Source organism: Mauremys mutica, chromosome 2 (assembly GCF_020497125.1).
Source record: "Mauremys mutica isolate MM-2020 ecotype Southern chromosome 2, ASM2049712v1, whole genome shotgun sequence".
Taxonomy (NCBI): Eukaryota; Metazoa; Chordata; order Testudines; family Geoemydidae; genus Mauremys; species Mauremys mutica.
Genome location: NC_059073.1, coordinates 24536583 through 24550992, shown reverse-complemented (window position 1 = coordinate 24550992; position 14410 = coordinate 24536583). Strand labels below are relative to the sequence as shown.

General features: G+C 42.2%; 1 protein-coding gene across 3 annotated transcripts in view; it reads left to right on the top strand.

Annotated features, from left to right (window-relative positions):
- Nucleotides 1-14410, top strand: part of FER1L6 (fer-1 like family member 6) — a 176123-nt gene that overhangs the window by 147563 nt on the left and 14150 nt on the right. For all 3 annotated transcript variants that reach the window (XM_045004365.1, XM_045004364.1, XM_045004366.1), the window contains 5 exons: nucleotides 509-636; nucleotides 2210-2380; nucleotides 5617-5777; nucleotides 7398-7540; nucleotides 12291-12379. In XM_045004365.1, coding sequence (XP_044860300.1) covers nucleotides 509-636; nucleotides 2210-2380; nucleotides 5617-5777; nucleotides 7398-7540; nucleotides 12291-12379 — 692 coding nt within the window. The remainder of the gene's footprint in view (nucleotides 1-508; nucleotides 637-2209; nucleotides 2381-5616; nucleotides 5778-7397; nucleotides 7541-12290; nucleotides 12380-14410) is intronic.

Below are 14410 nucleotides of genomic sequence, written 5' to 3'. Positions count from 1 at the left end.
GGAAATTAAATTAAAAGACAAAAGAGAAGAAGAGAAAGAAGACACTTTTTTCCTGTATTTAAATGCTTTCAGATCACATCCATCACAGACAATGGGCCAGTCAATGGGAGCTATGCCTTATACCAGCTGAGGATCTGACCCATTGTTTATGCGAAATTCCCTTGAATCCCACACAGATTTGGACTTGAAAACCTCCAGCAAAGTCAGCTTCTTCCTTTGGCACTTTCTCTTCCTCTCACCTCACCCATTCCATTCTGATCGGCAACAGTGCCCAGGACCGTTCTAGGTGCTCACTTCAGCTCTGCACTTGGGCCCTAAGCAATCTCCAAACATTCTTTCCCCAGTGGCTCTCTATATATTTTAGTAGGCAGCACTAGCTTAGCATCTGTGTTTCCAGAACATCCTGTGCACCAGTGGATAGACAGCTCCATTAGAAAACAACCACATTTAATTATTACCTTTAATGAAGCATTTGGATTTTGATGAAAGAGTCTTTTCTTTTTATCAGGCATATAATCTTAGCCCAGCTGATCCAGATGGCATGTCAGATCCCTATATCGTGCTCAGACTAGGCAAAACTGAAATTAAAGACCAGGCCAATTACATCCCCAAACAATTAAACCCAGTTTTTGGAAGGTGAGTGATAGTTTTATTTAAATGTTTGTGGTGATTTCTGCCTTAGGATTTTGCTACAGCTATTTCTGCTTGTTTTGAAGAGCAGAGTGCATTTATTATACAATGATATGTGTGTGTTTGGCTGTTTCATAATTAAAATGGCAAGAATTTGTGTCACATTGTATGATTACAAATTATTCAATTTTTATGCTAGTCAAACACTTCTTGAAATTCAATCTGCAGAAGGCTTTTTATTTCACAACAAGAAACGAAGCAGCAAATGATCTTGTCAGCTCAGATTAATGAGGCGATTAGTTAGCTTAAAGTGCAATAGATAAAGTGACAGTTAAACTTAATTTCCAAAATTTGTGGTGGTGTTTTTAAATCTGAGTATTACTATAAAACAATGTCAGACTTTTAGGACCAAACCAGACCCCAGTTTTCAAAGGTAGCCTTTGATTTTGGGCCAGTCAATTTTTGAGTGCCTTACTTTAGAGACAGAGGGCCAGATTTTCAAAAGAGCTCAGGGCTAGATTTTCAAGTGCTCCACACCCTCAGTTGGGGCCAGATTTGAAAATCTAGCCACTTTAGTCTACTTTGCAGAGGTGCTTAGCACCACCAACTCCTATTGACTTCATCTGGTATCTGACAGTGTCTTGACTTCAGAGGTATCTAAAATTGGGCACCCAAAAGTCTAAGCAGGCAAAAGTAGAGATCACTTTTGAAAATGTAGATCAGAATTTGTAATCAGCTATAAAATGTTACATTTTTTCACTTGTTACATGTGTTTTCTGTGCTGAACGTGAAAAAGTATTCCTAAATTATTGACTCAGAGATATTTACATGAGAAACCACATATATCCAGATAGATAGGCGAATAATAATTATTTATATTCACAGTGAAAGTAAAACAAGTGATAACAATAAGTATATGGGTTTTTTTTTACAACATATGGGCAGATACTTAGCTAGAGGTCAACGGAGTTGTGACTATTTACACCAGCTGAGGATCTGTCCCTGTGTGTGTCAATGTGGGTAAATTTTACAACCCATGATTTTCCCCAGGGAATCCCTTTACCCCAAAAGAGACCACCTTTTCTTACATGGAAACAGGAGGGATCTAGTATTAATCAAGATGGAATTATCAAAATGTTGATATCAGGATTTGAGATCAGGATTTGGAGCTTTTGGAATGAACCACAAAAGTTTCAAATGGTCAGTTCAGTTTGTAACCAGAGTTTATCTGAACTTAGCCACTTTTCTTTGGTCTGGGAATTGGGCAAGAAATCTCTTGGAAACGGGCACTCTCTTCAGAGTTTTAGCACTTCCTGTTTCAGGTACAAGAATACAATCCATTCAGAAAAAAAATGCAGATGCATAACCTCAGTTGGAACTGATTAGGTAAGGCACTATACTCTTTTTATTTGGCATATTTTCAGTATGTTCAGGTATTCAGTAAAAATATGTAATAGAAGAAACTATTCATCTCTGCGGGCATACTGTGCACTTGTAGCATCCACTATACCTTTTATAGCTGATACTTTTAGCTTTAAAAATTATTTGTCTTACAAAATCATATCAATTTTTGCCTTAGATCATTTGAAATTCAGGCTACTTTCCCTAAGGAATCTGTGCTCTCCATCCTGATCTATGACCACGATATGGTTGGAGCAGATGACCTCATTGGAGAAACTACAATTGATTTGGAAAATCGTTTCTACAGCAGGCACCGAGCTACCTGTGGTCTGCAAAGTCAATATGAAAAGTAAGATCCTCTTCAGACACTTGGTTTGTGCATACACGAGAAATGAGTGACCTGCAGAGAAGCTTCTTGATGAAAACTAATGTAGCCAAATATTGTGCTTTTTTCAGCCTTTGAGTTTTGTAGATTTTGTTCAACTGAATTGTGTTACAAGGCTCAGAAGTAGAAATTAAGAATTTTTAAAACCACACAGCCCTACTTACTCACAATTAGTTCCAGATGGCAAACTGTCTATATTTAAGTGTCTTTGTTTGATAAACATAAATTGGAGATTTTACTGACTCAGAGGGTGAATAAAAAGCTCTGTCTGAGATGGCTGTGCAATAGTGGGAAGGCCAAATCCTGCTCTCAGTTACACTTGTGAAAATCTAAAGTAACTGCCTTGAAGCCACTGGAGTGTCTCTGGATTTTCATGTGTCAATGAGAACAGAATTTGGCGGTAGGTTCTGGAGATAGTGGGTAGTATAGGTGTATCACACAGGAGTATTGATCAGAGACTGAACTTTATTTCCTGGCCCCAGTCACCTGCTCTGGACCAGGGTTTAAAATATAATATTCCTGTCCCATGTGTAGGGGCTTGTTTATGCAGCGAGGTAATGTACTCTACAGGGACGTGATTTCTAAAGTGCACTAGTGTGTTGTGCATTAATTGGTCCATGTAGACCTTACTGTTGCACTTTAATCATAGAATCATAGAATTCAAGATCAGAAGGGACTATTATCATCATCTAGTCTGACCTCCTGCAAGATGCAGGCCACATAAGCCGATCCACCCACTCCTGAAATAATTCTCTCCCTTGACTCTGCTGTTGAATGCTCCAAATCATGATTTAAAGACTTCTAGTAGCAGATAATCCACCAGCAAGCGACCCCTGCCCCATGCTTCGGAGGAAGGCGAAAAACCTCCAGGGCCACTGCCAATCTACCCTGGAGGAAAATTCCTTCCCGACCCCAAATATGGCGGTCAGCTGAACCCCGAGCATAGTAAAACAGTACTATGTTAAAAGGCACTAGGGCACCTTTAGTGTGCACCAGCAGGGTCTACACATAGGTGCTGGAACTAGGGGTGCTGCCACACCCCCTGGCTTGAAGTGGTTTCCATCAGATCCAGGGTTTACAGTTTGGTTCAATGGCTCTCAGCACCCCCACGATACAAATTGTTCCAGCACCCCTGGGTCTACATATATCAGTTAATGCACACCAGCATTAGTATGCCTTAGAAACCACACCCCTGTAGACTCCATTACCCTACTGCGTAGGCAGGCCCAGGGTTTCAGTGTCCATTGATGCCAGTGATTACTGTCACAGAGGTTGTGATCGCAGATTGATTGGTTTCTAGTTTCAGCCACCTGAAAAGAGAAATCCTCACTGGCGTTAGCTTGGTCTATGTCTGTATTTAATTCATCTCTGCAGCCACATGCCAGTGCTTCCCCATGTCTAGTCCTCTGTGAATTTTGCCTTTTCCCCCCTTACAACGATAAGAAGTGTGAAATGTTTGGCCTGCGTTAACACTGCCAATCAGATTTTCAGCTAGTTTAAATTGATTTTAATGGATTTACGCCAGCTGAGGACCTAGCCCTAGATGTGCCTGACTGCAGTACTTCAATTGATATGCTAAAAATGTGGGTAGTGATTTTAAACTGCATCATACATTGGTAATTAGAGTTCTTGACATTTTACCTTATTATTGCAGCTTGACTCCCTATAGACCATTTTTTCTGTTGCCTATACAGTTTTTTTTATAACCAGAAGTGCCTCCAGCTGCCTTGTTATTTTAGCAGGCACCTTGTGTAGTGCTTAGAATTTGTTAATTTGTTCTTAATAATGGAGTCTCAAATACAGCATCTGAAATTAACTAATCAAAATAAACTGGAACACTGCTTGGCTGCATAACTTCCATGACCTCTAAAAACTGGGGGGCAGCTGATTCCCTGCTCTGTCACACCTGTGTGACTCCATTTAAATCAATTGAATTACACCAGGGAAAATCCACTGTCACAGAGTAGTGACTCAAGCCCTAGTACTAATCATTGTGGCAATCCTAGTATTTCAATATACTTATAGAGATATAGGGCACAATTTTAAAAAGTGTCTAAGTCCCATTTTCAAAAGTTATTTAGGAGCCAAAGGGTACATCTGCACTTGGAGCTGGAAATGTAAATTCCAGCTCTAGAAGACATACCTGCACTAGCTCTGATCAAGCTAGCATACTAAAAATATATGTGTCACCACGGTAGTGCAAGTGATGGGAGGGACTAGTCTCCTGAGTACATGCCTAGCATCTTGGACAGGATGGTATATGGGGCAGCTAGCCCCTCCTGCCACTCACACTAGTGCGGCTACACTTTTGTTTGTAGCATGCTAGATTGATCAGAGTGAGCACTGGTCTATTTCCTTAAACTGGGAATTATACTTCCAGCTCAAAGTGTAGACATAACCTAAGGGCCACATGTGTTAAAAATAGCAGTGTAGACAGGGGGTAGAATGGGTGGCAGCTCCAGCTACCCAGAGCTACCAGGGAGTCTGGGCAGGTTTGTACTCAGGCAGCCAGCTCGAGCTGCTGCCCATGCTACCCTCAGCTACACTGCTATTTTTAGTGAGCTACCTTGAGCAGAGCTAGTGTGTGTCTGTGTACTCGACCTGGGAAGCACACGGCCAGCTGCAGTGTAAACATACACTTCGTGTCACTGAAAATTCGATTTTCCTCATAGGGCCAAATTCAGGGGGCTGGACTTGACAACTTCTCAATGTCCCTTTCAACCCTCTATTTCTATGACTCTAAAATTCCATGTCAAACTGCAGAAATCATCTGACGGCCTGATCCAATGCCCACTGAAGTCAGTGAAAAGACTTCCATTCACTTTAGTTAGTGTTGGACCAAGTCCTGAATGATCAAGGAGTAGCATTGGCCAGCCCTGCCCTGACTTCCTTGGCCAAACAGCTGGTGGTTGATGTGCTGTCAGACCTTGATGATGAGGGTATACAATGTGGGGAACGTTTGCTGGGAGGGCTCTAAGGGACTGAGAAAGGAGAAGCAGAGGATATGTCCAGCTCTGGCTTTGTTTCACTTGTGTAAAATTAATTCTGTTCACTTTCATCCAGTCAGGTTTAAGCTCCCTTACAGTAAATCCGTCTGCCAGGGCGTCTGACCGTTGGATTGGCGCTCCTGAATAATTACAGCCTTTAACCGAACAGAAAACCTTCTCCATTCCTCACTTTGCTTTGCCTCCTTATTGCAGAGAAGGGTACAATGCCTGGCGAGATGCAATTCAGCCGACTGAGATCCTCAACAAGCTATGCAAGGACAACAAACTGCCTGGGCCCTACAAGCGACCTGGGCAGATACAAGTAGGAACCAAAGTATTCACTGGGAAGACAACCTTTAATGAAGACGACAATGGTAATTATGCCATTTATTGTTATTTAGTCCTATTACAGTAGCCCCTAGAGGTCCCACCTTTGATTGGGGTCTTGTTGTGTTAGGCACTGAGCAAGCAGATAGCAAGAGACAGTCTCTGCCCTGAGGAGTTCACCATCTAAATAGACAAGGCAGACAAAGAGCGGGAAGAGAAATAGGAGCACAGAGGTTAAGGGATTTGTATAAGGTCACACAGCTGGTCAATAGTCAATTCATGAACAGGACCCAGGCCTCCTAATTCCCAGTCCAGTGCCTTATCCATTAGACTGGGCTGCCTCTCTTCATTGTTACGCTTCTTGTTTATTATTAACTGTTGTCACTATCATCATTAGTTCTGTGAGGGCATTGGTATAAATCCTACTCCCTGCAGTCCTATTGAGCCTGGGGAGCCATGAGTCTAGAGGTCTTTGCAGGGCGTTGTTGCTTCCACCCGGGGAAGAGTCAAGTTCCAAGAGGGGAAGAGGGGCAAAGCTACCGGGGATTGGGTTTGTAGATGTGGGTGGTGAGGGGTGGGACAGAGTCACCAATGGCTAGGTTGTCTCTCTGAGGGAAGGAGATGGTAAGGGGCAGATGACATGTATTAGGATGGATGCTTTGATTGGGTAGCCCAAAAGAGGGAAGCAGCACAAGGACTGTGCTTTCCCTCTTCGTCAGTGTCTAGTCTATTTTCAGTGTTTGATCTTCATCTTAGCTCATATACCTTGCTCCCATTTCCCATGGGCAAGCAGACCAGGGAAGATAGGGCTCGGCATGCTTCAGTATAAGGATAGGGCCAAACTATGGCTGTTCCCCCAAGGATGCATTAGGCAGACGAGTGCTAGACAAACAAATGACTCCAAAGGGGCCTGGTCAGAGCAGGACTAGACCTGACTCTCTGCCTACCACCAGGTGTGTACTAGGAGAAGTGGTTGCTATAGTTGCTTCCCAGCATTCTTGCCCCAGTGCCAGTGGAGCCGTTAAGCTTTTCAGAAGCACCGTGTCACTGGGGTACTGCAGGTTAGCCCTCCCTTTCCCCTGCTTAGCACAACACTGCCCAGGACAAGGCATAATTTTATCCATGGATACCTTTGGCATCTTTCTGCTCCCTTCACACAGCACGTGAATTTGGCACACAAGGGGGTCTTCCTTGCTGCCATCACAACGCAAAAATAAGACTAATGTACAATCCCTAGCACCTATTTACTGACACTTCCTGGCAGCTCGAGGAAATGCCAAATCCCCTGTTCTTTGATTGGCTGCAATTTTTTAAAGAAAAAGACTTAATTATTTAGAAGAAGAAGAAACCAAGCTAGCAAATCTTTACCATCCTACTGTTAGATACAGCACTAAAATAGGCGCGTTTAATTTTGTCACAATTCATGGTATTTTGTAATTAGGTTCCTTCTCAGCACTAAACTTTCAGTTACTCCTGTGGGTGCTCTTATTTAAAGGAATAAATGTGTTTTATTACATCTCTGTTCTTCCTTGGGATGCATTAAATGCTGCTCTAAACTCGAGCAGATTTTTAACACGTGTCTTTCACAACTGACAGGCCATATTAATCAGATGCTTAATATGCTAATTCTGCTCTGGTTGTTCTTTTTTTATTACTCTTTCCTATAGAAGAGCCTGTTGAATCCTATGAACAACTTGCCCTAAAGGTTTTACGTTCCTGGGATGAAATCCCAGGGGTTGGATGTAAGCTGGTTCCAGAACACATTGAGACCCGGCCTCTCTATCACAAGGATAAACCAGGCATGGAACAGGTAGATAAGCCTACGGTGAAAGCATGAAACATGGGAGAGGTTTTCCATTTCTCCTACCACTGTTGTTTCTGTTACTATCTCAGAGCTAAAAGGGAAATCTCACAAGTGCTCCCGTTTCCATTATAGTTTGCACAAAATAATAAGTGCATAGCTCAAAATTGTCAAATGTGCATATGTACAGTGAGGCACCTAAATTCATAATTAGGCACCTAAACAAGAGTGGTCTGATTTAACTGCAAATTTTCATACTTTCAGATTTTGGGGTTTCTTGTAAATTTAATGTTAACTCTGCATTTCATTGCATTTTAATAACTGTTGCTTTCCTTCTCCCACTATCTGCAAAGTTCTTGTAGGGGTGCTCTCAGCTTTAACTTCACCATACAATTTTGTTTTCAGGGAATCTAATCAAAAGTCCTTTTGCTTATATTTGAAAATTACTTAGGAATTTGGCTGCAGTTTAAGCCATACTGACTTCATGAAGACATATTGAAGCTAATGGAATTTCAGCATCTGCTAAAATGAATATATATAAGATAGGGCTGTCGATCAATCACAGTAACTCACACGATTAAAAATATTAATCTAAATTAAAAAAAGTAATCACAATTAATCACAGTTTTAATCACACTGTTAAACAATAGAATACCAATTTAAATTTGTTAAATATTTTGGATGTTTTTCTACATTTTCATATATATTGTATTCTGTGTTGTAATTGAAATCAAAGTGTATATTATTTTTTATTAGAAATATTTGCACTGTAAAAATAATAAACAAAAAAATAGTATTTTTCAATTCCTATCATTCAAGTACGGAAGTGCAATCTCTTTGTCGTGAAAGTGCAACTTACAACTGTTGATTTTTTTTGTTACATAACTGCACTCAAACAAAACAATGTAAAACTTCAGAGCCTACAAGTCCACTCAGTCCTACTTCTTGTCCAGCCAATTGCTAAGACAAACAAGTTTGTTTACTTTTACAGGAGAAAATGCTGCCCTTTTCTTATTTACAATGTCACCAGAAAGTGAGAACAGGCATTTGGATGACACTTTTGTAACTGGCATTGCAAGGTATTCACATGCCAGATATTCTAAACATTTGTATGCCCCTTCATGCTTTGGCCACAATTCCAAGGACATGCTTCCATGCTCATGACACTTGTTAAAAAAATAATATGTTAATTAAATTTGTGACTGAACTCCTTGGGGTGAATTGTATGTCTGTTTTACCCACATTCTGCCATATATTTCATGTTATAGAGGTCTTGGATGATGACCCAGCACATGTTGTTCATTTTAAGAACACTTTCACTGCAGATCTGACAAAACACCAAAAAGGTACCAATGTGAGATTTCTAAAGATAGCTACATCACTCGACCCAAGGTTTAAGAATCTGAAGTGCCTTCCAAAGTCTGAGAGGGACAAGGTGTGGAGCATGCTTTCAGAAATCTTAAAAGAACAACACGCCGATGCGGAAACTACAGTACCCAAACCACCAAAAAAGAAAATCAACCTTCTGCTGGTGGCATCTGACTCAGATAATGAAAATGAACATGTGTTGGTCCGCACTGCTTTGGACTGTTATCGAGCAGAACCCGTCATCAGCATGGATGCATGTCCCCTGGAATGGTGGTTGAAGCATGAAGGGAATATGAATCCTTAGTGCATCTGGCATGTAAATATATTGTGACACTGGCTACAACAGGGCCATGACAATGCCTGTTCTCGCTTTCAGGTGACATTGTAAACAAGAAGTGGGCAGCATTATCTCCTGCAAATGTAAACAAACTTGTTTGTCTGAGCAATTGGCTGAACAAGAAGTAGGACTGAAGGGACTTGCAGGGTCTAAAATTTTACATTGTTTTATTTTTGAATGCAGATTTTTTGTACATAATTCTACATTTGTAAGTTCAACTTTCCCAGATAAAGAAATTGCACTACAGTACTTGTATTGGGTGAATTGACAAATACTGTTTCTTTTGTTTTTTTACAGTGCAAATACTTGTAATCAAAAATAAATATAAAATGAGCACTGTACACTTTTTATTCTGTGTTGTAACTGAAATCAATATATTTGAAACTGTAGAAAATATCCAAAATTATTTAAATAAATGGTATTCTATTATTGTTTAACAATGTGATTAATCACAAATTATTTTTTTTAATCGCTTGACAGCCATAATATAATATATATGCATGTATTTCACTGGGAAAATATAATTAACTATTCAGTATATGTTCTGATTCCTGTCCAGACCATCTATGGAGAGGAATCAGAATTTCTCAACAGATGTGTCTTGATAAGTATTATTGTTATAGTGTGAACAGCTAATGGTGATCCTTTTTTGTGCTTCAGCTTTGAGGGCTTAGAGTTTGCCCCCATTATTGTGCAGTTCTGATAATGTGTAGCACAATGATAGTGATGAAAATTCTAGATAGTCACTGATTTGTTACAGGATGTTCTTATTTGTGATGACCAAACTGAAAACAACTCAGAATCTGAGTTCAGTTCAATTAAGGATCCAAATAATTATCCAACCCTCCTGAGTTTCCAAAATTGGGCTGGAAGTCTCATAAGAATAGGCTTTCTTGAAAGATTTCAATTGCTACTACCTCTGGCCTGAGTTGAAAATACCACAGGGAGGGATAGCTCAGTGGTTTGAGCATTGGCCTGCTAAACCCAGGGTTGTGAGTTCAATCCTTGAGGGGGCCACTTAGGGATCTGGGGCAAAAATTGGTCCTGCTAGTGAAGGCAGGGGGCTGGACTTGATGACCTTTCAAGGTCCCTTCCAGTTCTAGGAGATTGGTATATCTCCAATTATTACCTTTATTACCATTAGAAACACCTCTCTTCTTCTTAGAGTGCTTGTTCATGTTGATTCCAGTCACATGTGCGTGTGCCATGTGCATGGTCATCAGAAACTTTTTCCCTTAGCAGTTCCCGTTGGGTCAGCTGTGGAGCCCCCTGGAGTGGCACCTTCATGGCACTCAATATATGACCCCGCTGACCCGACCCCCCTTCAGTTCCTTCTTACTGCCCGTGATGGCTGTTGGAACTGCGTTCACTTGCCTAGCAAGGGCTTCCCTTAGTTGGTATACATAGTGGATATAGTGTTCAGATTAGGGTGCAGGGTCCTCCCCTATCCCTTACCTCCCGTCAGCTCCTGGGCATGCCTCAGGGCCAAGGGTTTAAACCTTTCAGGACCTGCGGGAAGCCCATGCCAATGGGCGACCCCCACAATGCATGTCTGGGGGAAGAGCACCAAACAGACAGGTGCAAAATCTGCAGGTCTTTCCACCCTACGATGAAGAAAGCCTCATACTGGTGCACGGGAGCAGAGGCTTCATTCACTGAATGTCCGGCGTGCACTAGCATTCTGCATCGAGCACACTAAGCCTTTCATGAAATCAAACCAACTATTCATGGCAGTAGCAGACCAGATGAAAGGGCTCCTGGTGTCTTCCTAATGCATTTCTTCCTGGATCACGGCCTGCATCTGAACATGCTACGAGCTGGCTAAGGTACCAGCCCCGGATATTACAGCACACTCCACAAGGGTGCAAGCCTTGTCAGCTGCTTTCCTGGCCCAGATCCCCATTCAAGAGCTATGCCAAGCTGCAACCTGGTCATCAGTGCATACGTTTACCATTCGCTGTGTTGTCACCCAGCATGCCAGAGATGATGCAGCATTTGGCAGAGCGGTGGTCCAATCAGAGATTCCTTAACTCTGACCCTACCTCTGGAGGAGAGCTTGGGAGTCATCTGATTGACATCGACATGAACAAGCACTTGAAGAAGAAAAAAAAGTTTACTCACCTTCTCGTAACTGTTGTTCTTCGAGATGTGTTGTTTGCATCCATTCCAATACCCACCCTCCTTCCCCTCTGTCAGAGTAGCCGGCAAGAAGGAACTGAAGGCATGTCGGGTCAGCAGGGTCATATATTGAGCACCATGAAGGCGCCACTCCAGGGGGCTCCACAGCTGACCCAACTGGAGCTGCTAAAGGAAAAACTTTCCAACAACTGTGCATGCAGCACACGTGCACCTGATTGGAATGGATGTGAACAATACATCTCAAAGAACAACAGTTACAAAAAGGCGTTTCACCATGTCCTGTGCTGCTAGGAACCCAAGAGTGCAAAGCAAGTGAAAATGTTAAACTTCTGAACATATCAGAATCTTACAGCAGGATCAAGTTTGAGTTTGGCTATAGAAATAGAAACATGGTTCTGGTTTAGCTCTCAGATAAACATCTGGCCCCGTATAAACACATGTAATAAAATATAGAAATAGAAGTGAGGCAGTATCAGCAGGGAGGTTTACGAACTGTCCATATGAGTTACAGGACAATCACAAGACTGGGGTTTGGAGCAACCCACTTCTATTGCAGGTTACAGCACACCGTGCAGGATAGGAGGCAGACAGCAGTGATGCACCAGGCCCCAACACAGATGAATAACTTTAGTGTAGGGAGGGGAAGTCCAAAGAACCAACCACAAAATCCTAAAATATAGGTGCTGCTCTGGGACCACTGGCTGAAATGTTGATTCTTGATGTGATCACATACCACTGATATAGATTCTGTATATGAAAAATACACGGAGCAGCCACAAATGCTGTAATGATCTGATTGGTATTTCTAGAAGAAAATTTGCTCGTGAAGCCTTTTGAACTTAGCCCTAAATTTTAGTGCTATTTAAAATTCTCACTAAAGATGGGTGACAATATTGCTTATTTCTTTTCTTAAAGGGTCGTGTGCAGATGTGGGTGGACATGTTTCCTAAAGATATGCCTCCGCCGGGACCACCTGTTGATATTTCACCAAGGAAACCCAAAGGGTAATTCAGGGTGCATTTCTGTTGTGCTGTCAATGTACTAGCATCATCCTGCAAATACTGAATCTTTCAAAAGGGCTTGTCTACATGATCCCACCATGTGGAAGATTGGGGTGTGAGTTTACCCCCACACTGAAGTGTGCTGTAACTGCCTCATGTACACCCTGCTAGCATGAACTAAAAGGGATCTCATTGGTGTTAACATAGTCTCATTTCAAACAGGACTGCGTTAACGCGAACTAGGTACCCTTCGGTTCGTGCTAGCAGAGTCTGTATGCACAACACTTCAGCGCATGCTGCAGTTCACACCCCCGTAAGTCTGCACTGCGAGGCCATATAAATAAGACCCAATGTCTGGTAAGAAATGTAGTTGCAAAATATTATTTAAACTGAGAAACAATGCCATAGATTCATAGATTTTAAAGCCAGAAAGGACCATTATGATCATCTAGTCTGAGCTCCTGCATAATACATATAACCCACACACCTCTTGAGTGTGGTGTTTTGTCTGCTCTTGTGGCACCAAGACCACTTAGGGATTGGCTACACTTACAAATTCGCAGCGCTGCAGCAGGGTGTGAAAACACACCCTCTCCAGCGCTGCAAATTGCGGCGCTGCAAAGCGCCAGTGTGGTCAAAGCCCCAGCGCTGGGAGCGCGGCTCCCAGCGCTGTCCGTTATTCCCCACAGGGAGGTGGAGTACGGACAGCGCTGGGAGAGCTTTCTCCCAGCGCTGGCGCTTTGACTACACTTAGCGCTTCAAAGCGCTGCCGTGGCAGCGCTGCCGCGGCAGCGCTTTGAAGTGTAAGTGTAGCCAAAGCCTTAGAGATTAATGAGTGCTACAGCCTTAGCTAAGGGCCATGTGGCTTTTAGCTCTTGCAAGTCGCAGCTCATACACTAAGTTCCCGAGATCCCAGGTTCAATCTCACCCACCGATGACTGGGGCCTGTTGGTGTTACAACTCGGGGCTCGTCTCGGATTTCAACTGGGAAGTCTTTGAAGCTCAGGATGCACTTCCTCAGCTAGGGAAGTATGTAACTCGCATACCTCCTGGGTGTGGTGTTCTGTCCCTTCTAGTGGCACCAAGACCCACTTAGAGATTAATGAGTCTGCTACAGCCATAGCTAGGGCCATCTGGCTTTTAGCACATACAATAGAGGCTCATAGACTAAGCTCCAGAGGTCCCAGGGGTCTGTCGGTGTTACACACAGGACTTAGAACCATACCGGTAATTTCTGCATCAACCCATAACTTCTGTTTGAGCGATAGCATATCTTTTATAAAAACATCCAATCTTGATTTAAAGACTTCATGTGATTCATTCAACAGTGGTAAAAAGACTAGAGTGCAAGGGGCAGCTGCAGTGAGTCTTAAAGTTATTATCCTGCCACTGAACTCTAACTCCAAAGTTATAATTTAGTCTCTATGTCACTTTAGCTCTCTCACATACATAAAGTACTTGGCTGTTGGTCAAGATCCTCCCTCCCATATTATTGTACCTGAGGGATTTTCACTACTTTGGGCAAGAATGAGGTCCAGAAGCACAAAAGGAGGCTGCAGAGAGAGATTTGTTTGGAATAGTAAGCGTCTCTGTAATTTCAGGCAGATATATATCCTACTCTGACATTGCACTAAACGAGTCAACCTAGTGGTTAGTGTCTGATAGATAATAAATGACAAATGACTAGGAGAATTCATGGCTCATCCCAAATGCACCTTAATTTTAATAAGGGCTTTGTCAGGTAATCTTTATGTCTGGAACACAGACGCAATGTGTGCATTATTTATGTTCAAAAAAGGACGATGCTATAAAAAATAACACTTTGCTCCTGTCTGTGCCGAAGTAAGTAAGGTCCATAATTTGACCAAAAAGGAGACTGTCTAACAAGTGCTTTCTTTATACAAGGATTTTATGTGAGGCTATTTATCAGCTGTGAATTTTTCAAACCAGAAAGATTTGCACCTAATAATATTTGCGAGAGCAAAATGTTGCTGCCATGCGGCACTCTAGAGAAACATAGACAAACGTTGTTGA